This window comes from Danaus plexippus, assembly GCF_018135715.1.
Source record: "Danaus plexippus chromosome 16 unlocalized genomic scaffold, MEX_DaPlex mxdp_23, whole genome shotgun sequence".
Lineage (NCBI taxonomy): Eukaryota > Metazoa > Arthropoda > Insecta > Lepidoptera > Nymphalidae > Danaus > Danaus plexippus.
The window spans coordinates 2480420-2494659 of NW_026869851.1; the positions used below are offsets into that span (position 1 = coordinate 2480420).

Below are 14240 nucleotides of genomic sequence, written 5' to 3' on the forward strand. Positions count from 1 at the left end.
AAATTTTATTTTGAATGAATTAATAAAACATTCCTTACATTACAGTCTCACTCAACCCAGAATATGCCAAGACTGGAGTAACTTGTGAGTAAATAAAAACTTTCATGTTTAAGACTACGGAAAAGAAGATATTTAAAGGATTTATTACAATAGAATTTTATCCACTAACATATTACAATAAGTATTTTTTATGATGTTGATTGATAAATTAAAGTACCTAAATTGTATTCAGTGATAGTGTCAGTATCCAAGTTAAATTCGTTTACGAAGTTGGAACTAAATTCATTATATTATATAAAAAAAATATTTAAAATATTATTGAGAATTAAAAAATACAGAACGTCCTAATATTAGTTAACCTTAAGGGAAGCGAAAACACAAAAAAAAAACAGAATAGGCAAACTAACAGTGTCTTGAAGTGGCATCACGAATATGGGATTTTATCTTTTTGACGAGAAGATCCCGCTTGTTAAATAATTGCAAACGGAACTCTCTATGGAAATGATTATGTTATTTGATGTTATTTTATTACAATAGATATAAACGATTTCTTCACATACATTATTTTATTCTAGATATGTCTTTTTTCCAAGACAGTTTCGTTAAAAATGTTTTTATTCTCTTATATGGGGTTTTCCAATAGGTTTAACAATGAAAAGGGTGTTAAGTATAAAATCCTAAACAAGTACTAAAACAAAATTTCAGTCTACTTCGACTCCTCCTTTGGCAGACATGCCGTGAATCGTAAGTATATATTTTTTTATTTATAACGATAATATAAAAATAGAAGACAAACATTTACATAAAGCGAAATATATATAAAACTCCCTACTTACTAACTACTTACCTTTATGTCGGTTACTTATATTAATTACGTATAATAAGCAAGAGATTATGAATTTAAGGCTTCACGGTATTAACGGCAGAATTTTTTTGATTTACTTAGATGTTTAATTTCTTACAGTTCCGAGATTGTAGATCTAAATATAGAATTCAATCCGATTTCTCTACGGTTTTCGAAATAAAGAGTCTTGAAAGTAAGACAGATAAATGTGAATTGAGATTAAAATTGTCACTATCATATATTCATGTTCATCGAAATGACAGACACAACTGAGAAGGACTATGTAAAAGGGAAACACAAAATTATCGATCTGAACTGAAGTTATTATAGTATATTTTGTATGCTTAGATTAGGTAGCACTGTGTTTGCCTAGATTTCGAGTACGACCACTGCACGGTGCAGATTTGCGGTACAGTGATCTCATGCCGAATTGGTGTTACGGGTACGACAGCAACATCCAAAGAGTCAAATATCTAGGGGTCACTCTGGATAATTATCTCACATTTAACCCACACATTCAGTTAGTAAGAAATAGGGCGGCCTACTTCTTAGGTCGCCTATACCTCCTGATCTGGAAGAAAAGAAAAACGTTCCTTTGAAATAAGGTCACACTTTACAAGACCTGTATTCTTCCTATCATGTCGTACTCAAGCGCGTGTTTCGCCAAAGCTCGTCTCTCAGCAATAAACAAACTGCAACTGCTGCAAAAAAAAATTCATTCATACTGCCACAGGCGCACCCTGGAGTGAACCAGACTATGTGTGACTACTGCGATAAGGAACTTAGATCCCCATAGGGATTTCCAACTGTCTACGATGGCAACACATTTCAAGACGATTTCAAAGAGATTTTTAGAGACCGCGATGATACATCCCAACCCGCCAATAGGCAAATCGTCCGACTATTCCGCGTCTAGAAGGTCTTCAATAAGTAAGAGCGTCCTAAAGACATCCTCCTGGACCCTGAGGATAAAACAGCAAGCGACAACACAGACATGAATACCCTCATGACACACCCTAACAACCCCTACACACACGGCCTTCGCCGGCGAAGTTGAGGTCACGCTTCAAACACGTCGCTTCAAGGTTCTGACGTCGAAGGGTATCATGCAGTTCCATCACCCGATACCGGCCCTCCTTCAAAAGGACTCCCTTAGCCGAGTTCCAGCGTCTTAAAGGAATCCTTGGCACTAGCGTACACCCTCCGGCCCCTCCGGCGCGTACTAACGGGTAGGTCCTATCGGACCACCTACCCCTACCGGTGAAGCTGTCAAAGCCGTTAGAGACAAAAGCTACAGTCAAGTCGAACCTAGAAAACTATGTTTGCCAATCTATTGTCGTAGTTCAAGTACGTTAAATTACATAAACAGTCCGTATAGAAAAACTTCAGTTTCGATGTTTCTCCTATATATAACATTGCTATGTATAATTTTCAAGGCGTCATAAACAAAAATTTTCTATGAATAATTTCGGTATCAAACTAAATTATTTCTTATTACTTAATAAATTACCACAAAAATTACATATGCGATTCCAATAAAGCAAAAAATCTATTGGTGTTTACAATGAAACTATGTTTTAAAAATCTATTTTTTTGTCTTTCACAGAAGGTAAATATCCGAATGGTGATGGTAAGTTTCATGTCATTGGAAATCCTATTACTTTTTGATAAGTAACACTTTATAATTATCATCAATTTTCCAGCGCAAGTCGTGGATTTCAACCCGAATTATGGTACGTTATTCTAATTTTCTTTTATTTATTTAACATTAAACAAAACCCCGTGCATATTCATCTTTTTAATTAATTACTAAATTTTCTGGTCGCAAGCTTAACAATTTCACATATAAGAGACTATGACATAAGGTTCCTTAATAAATTTTAGTTTTAGTAACATATGTACGTTTTTTTCACTATAAAAATAAATTTAAAATAGATCCCTGTAAAAAAAATATCGTTCAATTAAGGGAGGAAAATTAGAATCTTTGGCGCATTCTTGCAGAATATTTTCATTATTATTTTTATGAATATTTTGTATCATTTTGCAGATATACAATCATATACAACCAACCAAAGAGAATAGCCAAAATATTAAAAAAAAAACTATTATAATCCATTTAAAATAAATTTAAATTAAACTTTAAAAAAATTCTGATGATCTATCGTTGAACCAAAGTCGTATATTTATTATCACCGATTAATAAATAAATGTTTTAAAGAAATAATTAAATGCTATATAATTTGTTTATTCTGTTAAAGTCACCCAGATGTTTTTGCTTTTTTAAATACAGAACATAATTACTCAAAGTTGTGTACAACTAAAATTCCTGTTGAAATCGGAATGGTTTCGTAAAGAGAGGCTATATACATTTTTTTATTTAATAAAAATCACGTAATTAACTGGAGCCGCAAGAATTGATTTTTCATCATTCAGCCAATTTCAAATTTACATTGTGTTTTTTTGTAATTTTGCAATAAAAAATAAATATATTATATTTTTCTGCACACAAGAAGAATTATTGCATGATATTTATCATAACTATACCATTCCTTATATTTAAAGAAAACGTGTATATAAATATGTAGTTAATATTTTGCTTGTTAAAAATTACAGATCGACAACCCTATCTCCGTGGAAGAAAATAGATAACATTTAACAAGACTTTGTAATCTTGAACATCTAAAAATAATTATGATAAAATAATAGTTAATTATTTGACAGCAGAAACATTTTTTTTATTTCCTACGTCCTCTTAAATATATATATATATATATATATATATATATATATATATATATATAAATTATTATACATGTCTTATATATATATATATATATATATATATTAAATAAAAACCGACTGGATCATATAAAATTTAAATAATAGAAATGCAAAATGCTTACAAAGGCTGTCCATTGCATAAGCAACGAGTCAACTGGATTGTTAAGTCTAGTGCAGGGAACCTATGATGTCCGTGCACTAGACTTAATCACAATATAAATCATATTTCCATCAAATATTAATAGAATTAAAATAAATATCATTTCTTTAAATGCTAAGTCCAATGGAAAGTATTAAGTAAATTCTGTTTTTATTCAGGTCTCTCAATATTATTATGCAATATTCGCTCATACAATAACAAAAACATTTTTGACAACTATTATTCATGTTTAAATGAATCATATTCTTGAATATAATTTATAAAAAGATATTAATTTTATTTACTTTACACACTTGTGTTTACTGTAAACATTGAATTCTATATAAAAAGGCTTGCATTGAAAAGATCGTTTCACAATAAAAATATTCCAGAGATCAGAATTGAAAATTTAAAAATGAAGAAATTTTACGTGGTAAGATAAAAGTTGTATTAAAACAAGTTTTTTTGCTTTTTGTTCTTTGTTTAAAAAAATCATTTAGTTATCAACAATAAATGTAATAATTAGGTGTTTATTGTATTACAGTATTCAATACCTAATAGTTTGAAACTAACTTGAGGGATAACTGCGTCAGTTACGATTCAAATACTTGGTTCTGATATTGATATTTATTTTCAAACATACACCCTCCTCCAACGACATCTTGAACTAAGATCTTGACATCATAGATTCACCCTTGGACAAGCGGGTCCCCTTTGCCATTCAGGACTTAGCTTCTAAAGATAACTCAATAATGAACATCATGTAAAAACCAATAAGGTTACAGAGATTTCGTAAAAAAACTTCTTGCTATGACAGCTCAAACTATCACTTACAAAATTTTATCTTACTTGGTTCAAAAATAACAATAAAACACATACATAATTGAATCCCACCTGCTTAATTCTTGATAAAATCATATTTACACAAATACGAGTATACGTGTATAGATAGCTAGTTTTACATCTTATTTTTGTTTAAATAGATGCTGGTGTGCGTGGTGATCGCCATAGCTATGTCCGCGCCTTACATCACAAAGAAGTTACCAATGCAAGAATAATCAAGAAGGATACAAAAAGTGTATTTAATAACCGACTCATAAATATATAAATGCATTGAAAAAAACGTCTTTTTTAATTTCTGTCTCACAATTACGTTTAAAAATATAAATACAGAGATTTAATTGCTTCGTGTGTAAATAAACGAAAATTGCTACATCCTTATTCTAACTAACAACAAATTATAAATTAGCAGTCTTGAGAAATCCTTAACAATTTCTTATAATTTCTATTAATCCTTTTAGTTCTATTAATTATAATTGGTCCATTGTCTTATCTTGGTACCCTAAAAACGTGTGAGATGATAGCGTGGATTGCATATAAAAGACAAAGATCTACAAGATACTTTAATGAAGATCTGCACTTGAAGATGTCGCGGCTACTAGTGAGTATAACCTTTTTGTTGATTTAACTTATTGCCATCTCTATTATTGAATTCGTTATCCATCGAAAGCTTAGGATGATTTTAACACAATGACCCTGATAGTTTGAAGATTTCTAAGTAACTATTAGAAGATTCCAAATTTCAAATCGATAAAGATTTTAAATGAAATGATCTTATGAGATTGCATTGAAAAAATATATTTACTTATAACGTGTAAAGTAATAATTCAACAATTAATACCCACATTATGTTTTATTCTTTTAGGTAAATGTAGCTATAACTAAGTTAAATAAATTTAAATTCTTTGGACATATGTAATTAATGACTAAGCATCTCATCTCATTACTTTTTTCGATTGTTCCGTTAAAAAAAAATATTTTTTTGTTCATTAAAAAAAAATAATATTCAAAGACAAAATATATGAATTATATCTAACTAGTGTAAATAGTATTTGTATTTAATTTAATGCGATTGAAATTCAGATTAATATCACGAATGCAATGTTATGTTTAGTATGTTTTTCATTATATACACGGAGACTAATATAATAGTAAAAGCCAGTATTAAAAATAAAATACTTCATTTGAAATTTAGATATAATTCCTTCATTTTCATACACTCAAGTTAAACTGTTTAGCGTTTAGCGAGAATCACCAGCTTACTGTTTGAGATGATACTTAAATATTTTAAAGCTTTCTAGAATTTTTCGCTAAATTTTTCAAACTTCGTGAAATAGTTCTTTTTAAGTCTTCTTGGATAAATAGCCTTCATTGCTATGGACGTTTACTACAGAAATAAAAAATCAAATAACATAGAATTCCACTTTTTCCCCAACACCAAATAACTAGATATTATTGAACCACATTTTATATCGACGAACTGCTGTCGGTGATTTAAGCATTTTTCAATTATAGTCAATAATTATGATGGTTATTGAATGAGAAACTCCTCGTAAGTAGTATGTCGCTGCAGACTTGTGGATCCAAAAAATCCTGTCATCTTTTTTATGGTAGCCATGTCTTCTGACATCCAACGAAAATAATGTTACATCAACCAATGTTGATCAACCTGTATTAAGGCAACAATGCTGATTCCACAGGTACTACTTTGCGCCCTGTTATTGACGACAGCAGTTTTGTGCGAAGACCCTCCAGGTGCAAAAGGGCCGTCAGATCATGTTCAAGCAACCAAAATGCCGGAACAGCCCAAAACGTCTGATCAGCAGAAAGTCCACGATCAAACGAAAATGCATGAGCCGAAAGTACATGATCAAAATAAAATGCACGAGCAACCCAGAATGCCAGATCAGCCAAAAATGCCAGAGCAGCCAAAAGTGCATGAGCAACCAAAAATGCCGGATATGAAAATGCCAGGTTACAACTAGACTGCAATGGGTTTATTCAGAAAATATTTTTTAGAGTATATACAACACTAATTCATACGTTCATGGTGAGTTTATCAGTGTGGATGTTATGAGTGGTTCTGTAAAAAGTATTTTCTGAAACATTAGTTATTTTATTTAAACGAACATGACGACCATTACGCGGACCAGTTATTATCAAATAAACGTGAAACATATGCAGCTGCAATTAAATTTTTGATTTCGAAACCTTTAAGTGCTTTAAACAATTCTTACAATTTAATCTTAAATCTTAAACTTGCTATAATAAAAAAAAAACTCTCTTCAAAACATATAATCGTAAACGAAATAAAAGTCTTTATTCTAAGGGATCTGTTAAATTTTTAGTCTGTATAACTTTTTTTTATACAAACCTAAATATATTTTCAGTACATAATCTAATTTCTAAATGAAAATAATTAATGAGAACATTAGGACTAAGTAAAGATAATTTGAAATTAATATAATAAAATTAATCAATTAAAAAAAAATCAGAAAACTTCTTATTTAAGTTATTTAAATTTTATATTTCTTAATTTGCTGTATATCATGATGCCTCTTTAATATTAAACTCATTGTGGTACTAAACATCAGACCTAAAAGAAGAAGAGCTTTCTATGTTATCCTGGGGATTTACTCTAGCGTTATGGACACCTATTGAGTTGCAAAGCTTAGGTAAGAAAAAGAAAAATATTATCAGTGGGGGGAGCAGCCATAGTACTGCGTATTTTAAATAATGTACGTATATTAGCCTGATCGTTTGCACGATGAGGTGGTCGTACGTAAGGATGAAAAAAATAAAATCATCCGGCACAATAAACTGACGATTTAAATATGACGCAAGCTTACGGCCATTATTAGTGTTTGAAAAAATTCGACATTTTCAAAGACAGATTAAAATTAAGATACATATATAGATAGTTCACTAGAACGTCTAAGACGTAGAGAGTTTATGCGTCACGCAGCTGTACGAATTAAACTTTATCGATGAGTTTTTGTGACTTCAGCTTGTGGAAATTGTCATACAATATATATTCCGATATACAAAAATATTTTTTCCTTCAAAATAAAATGAAAATAGCCACGCTGGAGAATGTCGAGATGATTTTTTTTAGAACTTACAATATTGGTGTTATATAAACTTTTTATCACGTTACTTTAGTTTGACCTGCTCGAGAATTTCTGGTAATCAATTGTTTTTTTACTAATCTGACCGGCTATCTTGGACGGACGGCCATTTATATGAAGCTCATGTTTGGTGAAGATACTTCAGCGGGTACAGGGTGTCCACTTATATATTAACCTGCCGCGCTTTAGTAAATCCCGAAATCTCCTCTTGGGCTGCTCCCCTACTATAATTGCGTTTAAAAATTTATCCCTTTGACATTGACATGCCATATATCTATGTGTAATTACGAACTTATCATCATGTCTTTGAAAAATATATATATCAAAGTCATGTATAAACAATTATTATTTATATTTAAATACTAATGTTATAAGTGAAAGTTGTTTTTTAATATGAAATACAATCAGCACGAATAGTTATTGACATACTCGTTTGAGTTTGATCTGTGATACCTGAATAAAATTGGAGTGCCACGTTTACACCAACAGCGCGTCACATGTGTCGGGTGACATTTTTTTACGACACTTTTAATGTATGTAAAAACAGTAGTCGATTCCTGCTTTATTTTTAAACAACAGGAGAGCTTGACTTGGAGAGTATAGATACCAAAGATATGTCACTTGCATCCTTAAATATGAAATACATAATATTAATCTTATTTTATATATAACAATTATATTTAAAAAAATTATATGTAAATCAAGATAATCACTTATGTGACAATATTCGTATTCTATCTCTTTTAAGATACTTTAAACAATTTTTTTAATATTGCTTTAAATATAAATTGTTCACACACTCGCTACGTACGCGCAACATATTAAAAAATAAATGATCATCGCCGGGGCAACATCGTTGTATGGATAAAATATTATATAAGGAATGACGGTGCTGACTCCGCGGAACCAACACCAAGCCGTGTGCCAGCTAAGCACCACAAGCTATGGAATGGGATTGCTATCCTAACATCGGGGCAATTATGTAGTCTTAGACATAGGATATAAGTTTTTTCTCTAGTTGCCACCCTATATAATTTACTTATTTAGAAATTTACTTGTATTTTATAAAATTATTATCTATTTTTAATAAGTATCATCAACTCGTGCATTAAATGGAAATAAATCTGTTACTATTTAACCATTAATAATCATATCAATAATTATGTAACTTTTTATTGTTTAGAAAACACATTTATTATTGCTTTATGTAAGGTCATGTTGAGTATTTTTGAAGAACTACAACATACTTTATTCCTGAAAGAGTTGAAAGACAGCATATGTGTTTTTACTTTAATTTACTATAAAAATACAACATGTTATTCACTCGTTGTATACTAATATAATCTCAGAAAACATCAAAAGATCTACTTCAATAATTTTGAAGAAGATAAACAATTGTACCCTATGAATATTATTCGAAGTTTCTAGAATATATATGAGGGACTGTCTTCATTAGTACTCAAACAACGAAATAATAAAAATTAACAAACGATTCATCTATAAAGTCTTTTTTTTATATGAAGTTTATAGGTAGGCTTTATAGTAGTTACCCTACTCTACCCTAGTTTAGTACTAGGGCAGAGTGCATTTTGTTACTAACAAAAGTAGGATCAAAATCGCCTTACCATCCAAGGCTTTAATTCTACTACCACCATGATGACAGAACAACACTATTCTATTGAAACTACAAACTCAAGTAAATAAAAACGATAAAACAATCCCTTATTTGTATTATAAATAACGGAAATCGTCATAAAGACTGAGAGCCAGGCAATAAACGTTCTTGATCGAATATTGAACTAAATCAGACGAGGCCAGAGATAAGTAAACACATGATTTGAATGAAATGATATCTAACTAGAAAATTAATTTCACATAATTTATGAAAAGAGATTAATGAGAATGAATAAATTTATGTAATATGCCAAATATTATTTTACTATCATACCGACATCTTTATGGATGTCCGAATTGTTCCCATGTTTAGGTGTTAGCGTGAAAAGGTATATAGTTTGGAATACTGAAATAAAATTATTTAATAATATTTTATTTTCTATTCATGTAATATCAAATAAGCTTTTTTTAATATCCACGATCTTTGTAGCCGCCGTGGTGTCCGTCGTGGAAGCCACCATTTCCGTAGCCACCTGTAAAGTAAAGTAAGTAAGTAAAGTAAAGTATATATATATATATATATATATATATATATATAATATAAAACTAATATTTTTATAAAAAAATTTAATGAATACTCGCGAAAGTCCTAGATATATTCTTATATTCTTTGCCTAAAATGATTTCCGTTATTTATAAAAACAGTGTTAAAAGAAGAATCTTTTAAGTATTGGTTTATTGAAGTAGCTGCCGAAGAACACAACATTTCTCTGATAAACCTCACTAACCATGGCTTCCAGAGCTTCCTTGACCAGGTCCACCGCCGCTATGTCCAGAGGGGCCTCCCTGATCGAATCCACCCTGACCTTGACCTCCATGACCGAAGCCTCCTGAACTGGATCCTCCGCCACTAGGTCCAGAGAAGCCTCCATGACCAAACTCACTCTGACCTTGTCCACCATGACCAAAGCCTTGACCAGAACTACCTCCACCGTGGCCAAAACCTCCATGACCTTCATTAAAATAGGGGTCGTAGGATGGGTGCGGGTGCCCTTTCGGGAAAACGTGTATTAATTTTTAAAATTTAAGACAATATTCCACAAAACAAAATAATAATTATTACATCATAATATGTTGAGATAATCTTGTTGATCAAGTATAAGACAAAATTCTTGAATAAACTGTATTAGAATTTAAAAAAATAACTTACCATTGGCAGCCACGGTTAATACGAAGAGAAGACATATAGTCTGAAAGAAAATGAGCAAATATTGATTATTGTATAGCATTGTGCTAATGATCGATTTAAATGAATTTAAAAAACATATACCATTGTCATATAAATTTATATCCTCTTGTATATTCAAAGTCAAGATACATTTATAAGCAATTATTATTATTTATAAATAATATATAATATACTCACTTTAAGAGACATCTTTATTTCTCGTTCATAACATGTAAATAAATCTAACTTTTAATTTATATAGAAAAGTCTTATCAGTGGAATTAACTCAATTGACCCGTGCAGGCATGATCTATAAGCAATATGTTTATAGAGCTAGCAAATACCACTCCTATCCATTAACATTTGGTAAATGTTTATTATTTTATTATAATGCATATTATATATTATCATTTAAACACGAAATTGGTTAATTGAGACCAAACCTCTCAGCATTCCATGGATGCCTGGGAGTTGCGACCCAGGTGTAATTTTAAGGGCCACTATATAAGCACACGTTAAACGCTCACCTCCAACCTCCTCTCTCTACCTAACCAAATTTGAAACGAACCCGCTAGGGCTGCCTTCGTATTACGTTCCAAGAATGAATTGATTTTAGTTATTGACAGGCCTAAGTCAGCAGCAGGTTATAGAGAGATTTGGCTGTTATGCCTCTCTCTCCTACTTCTACCGCGTACACATTTACAACGAACATATTCATAGTGAGTTCGTTAGTGAGATCGTAATATTTGTTGACCTTGATGGCATGGTTCTTGGGGATGTTGGTTTCCCAAGGACCGTGAGCTCTATTAGTACAACGCGCTTTGAAATTCGCTAATATAAAAAAATATGTCGGGTTTGGAAGCCGTCGCACAAATATCCTCTGGGATTTTATATTGCTTCTCATACGAATCTATCATTATAGTCCAATCCGAAGCCACTTTAATGATAGAGTAAGATTTGACGTTAGATTTTGTAGCCCTAGTGCCTTCTCTTACAAAACGTGTCGATAGCTTGTTTGGCTTTATTTCTTTTTGCGCTCTGACTATCGAAAGTCTAACCGGTTCACGTATGATTTCAAAAACCCTATCATGACGACGCGAGTATTTACCACTATCCAAGAGTACCCTACATCCCATCAGCAAATGCTTAGCAGTTCCAACTGACTCCTCGCAGATGTAGTAAGTTTTTCGCTACCTGTACCCCCTATTACTAACTTAATCTGATCTGGGAGAGTCATCTGGAACGCATAGAGATAAAATTTTATCAATGCTGGCGACCAATAATGAATTAAGGTGGGCTATTTTAGTACTAATGGGATGAAAAAAAAGTATTTTACGAAATCAGTATTTAAATTTCTTATTGCAGCTGGTGTGCTTGCAATTAAGTATTATCGTTGGTACAGTTTTTTATAAACCCAGTGCCTTAATAAATATTTATTAAATTAAATTGTTTTAAATAAAATAAGTTTTTGAGGGCTTATTCTATAAACCATAGATTATAAGAATTGAACTTTTGATGATTGGAACAACACTCAAGAAAAACCAACGGTTCTCCCTATCGCATTTGACGAAGCCGTTAAGAGCCAGGAGAGAACTCACCAAAAACATTCCTTCAGGCCCTTACTTCTATTTATTCTTATTTACTATTTACTATCCTTTATTCTTATTTCCAATCTATTCGACTGTCGTATAGTTAGTGCTTAACCTTTATTTACATTATGATTGATATATAATTATACATCATTACTATTTTATATCTCCAGAAAGAGGTCATGTTTGGATAATTATTCCTTTTGGTACGATAATATTTTGCACCAATAACTTTATGATATTATATGACAATAATATTTCTGTGTGTACGCATGTAGAAGAAAGCCACTTTATATAATATAATCTGAAATGAAATTTTGATAATGATATATCTACAACCTCAACTGAACATCGTTTTAACATTTTAGTATTGAAATTAGATAGCTGTTTTAAGTTTCTTGATGTTAATAATTAAACAAAGCAATGACTTCCATAACTTCGCGTGTTTAAAGACAAAATCATATAACGAAGAGTTAGTTAGTTAGTTGGTTAATTAATTATAAGAAAGCGAAATTAGGAAGAGAAAAGTTAGACGTTGTATATTATCATAAATATGGAAAGACAAGAAAAATATAACGTATATTTTAAATGCACTGTACGTAGATTATTTTATTATATATTTTGCTGGTTGTCAACATGCCCTTCTTATGGCATAAATCAATACTCCTCCTATCAGCACCTACTTTAACTGTATTTTGTAAGACTTGAGCTTTCGCAGATAATGGACAAAACGTACACACACATATGTACATACTTCATAATCATATTTTTCTAAAGAAAATCGCTTTCTCTTTTAGTACGAATACGTTTTAGGAGTTCACGATATACAACATTTTATTTCTATATATATGACAATTTAAAGCATTATTCATTTTCCTTTAGACACCTTAATGTGTTTAAGGGAGTCTGTCCGGAACGCAGACAAAATAGTGTAATAAGATAGTCTAGAGACACCTGATCCCGAGAACTGCGCTGGGTTGTATAGTTTTAAACCAAGTATCTTTATTAAAACTTATCTCTTCAAAGTTTTCTGTTAAGTTAACTTTTATATTTCTTTTTCATTTTATATAAAAAGTAAGAAATGTATGATATAGTGTTAACTCTATAGTAGCCCTATTGGCTCAGCGATCCACAACCTCGTTACGTTTCTAAATCTACAAACATGAGATTCTTTACACTTTATTGTTGTGTCTATGTGACATGATAAATGAGTCCTTTTTATTCAACCGACTTTAAAAAAGGAGGAAGTTATAAATTCGTCTGTAGTTTTTTTCTTGTAGTACAATTCTCAAAATGTTGAAGAAAAATTTGAGAATCTGTAATAAGCTAACCATGTTAATTTGCCATGATGTATAAATGAGTTCATTTTGTAAAAAATATAATAGTTGTACTAAAATGGGTTTTATTAATAATTCTTCAGTATTGCTGAATGAAATTTCGAGCAATAAGGATTACAATATTTTTCCATTGTTGTTTTTATGAACCCACCTTTAAAACGCACAGCGTGATTCTGGATTTAATGTTCAAAGTTCTCTTAAAAATAAATAACTTGAACCAACTAAATATAATTATTTTATCCGCTCAATATATTTTCAAATGAGAAGAAAATATCGTAAATTCATTGAATCACACAAAAGCAGAAACCTAACTAGCATTGCCGTCTTCTAGGTATCACAAAAACTTTGCCACTCAAGGTTTCAACAAATCCTAGTACTGTTTAAACGGAACCATTTTTCCAAACATTTATATACTTGTGAAAATAAACCATAATATGTTTATTCACATTCCTTTTACTGATAACGTCAAATATGAGAAATTATTGTTTAAATTAAACAATAAAATGACATGTCTTTTGTAATCGGAATCGACCTGTTTAATTATTTCAAACATGATAACATATCAAACTAAAATATTGCGTCATAAAATTGAAATATTCAAGCATAAAGTTTCCCACTTTAATAATCTAATATATAATATATTCGTCATCATCATCATCAGCCTATCGAAGCCCACTGCTGAGCAAAGGCCTCTTCTCACATAGAGAAGGTTAGAGCATTAATCACCACGCTTGCTCAAG

General features: G+C 30.9%; 2 protein-coding genes across 5 annotated transcripts; one reads left to right on the forward strand and one right to left on the reverse strand.

Annotated features, from left to right (window-relative positions):
* The first annotated feature begins 5080 nt into the window (after window positions 1-5080).
* LOC116771864 (IgA FC receptor-like) lies at window positions 5081-6799 on the forward strand. Its single transcript, XM_032663853.2, has 2 exons — window positions 5081-5205; window positions 6305-6799. The coding sequence occupies exons 1-2, from the start codon at window positions 5122-5124 to the stop codon at window positions 6587-6589; spliced, it is 369 nt and encodes a 122-aa protein (XP_032519744.2). The 5' UTR covers window positions 5081-5121; the 3' UTR covers window positions 6590-6799.
* Window positions 6800-9763: 2964 nt separating this feature from the next.
* Window positions 9764-10881, reverse strand: LOC116772175 (uncharacterized). Of its 4 annotated transcripts, none has more exons than XM_032664260.2 (4): window positions 10773-10881; window positions 10557-10596; window positions 10135-10398; window positions 9764-9879 (listed from the first exon to the last, which is right to left on the reverse strand). In XM_032664260.2, exons 1-4 carry the CDS (start codon window positions 10782-10784, stop codon window positions 9815-9817), a joined length of 381 nt encoding a protein of 126 aa, XP_032520151.2. In that variant the 5' UTR covers window positions 10785-10881; the 3' UTR covers window positions 9764-9814. The 4 variants fall into 4 exon arrangements, with proteins under 4 accessions (XP_032520151.2, XP_032520152.2, XP_061384155.1 ...); XM_032664261.2 differs by having other exon boundaries at window positions 10135-10359; window positions 10773-10880; XM_061528171.1 differs by lacking the exon at window positions 10773-10881 and adding an exon at window positions 10677-10700 and having other exon boundaries at window positions 10135-10359.
* Between the last annotated feature and the right edge of the window lie 3359 nt (window positions 10882-14240).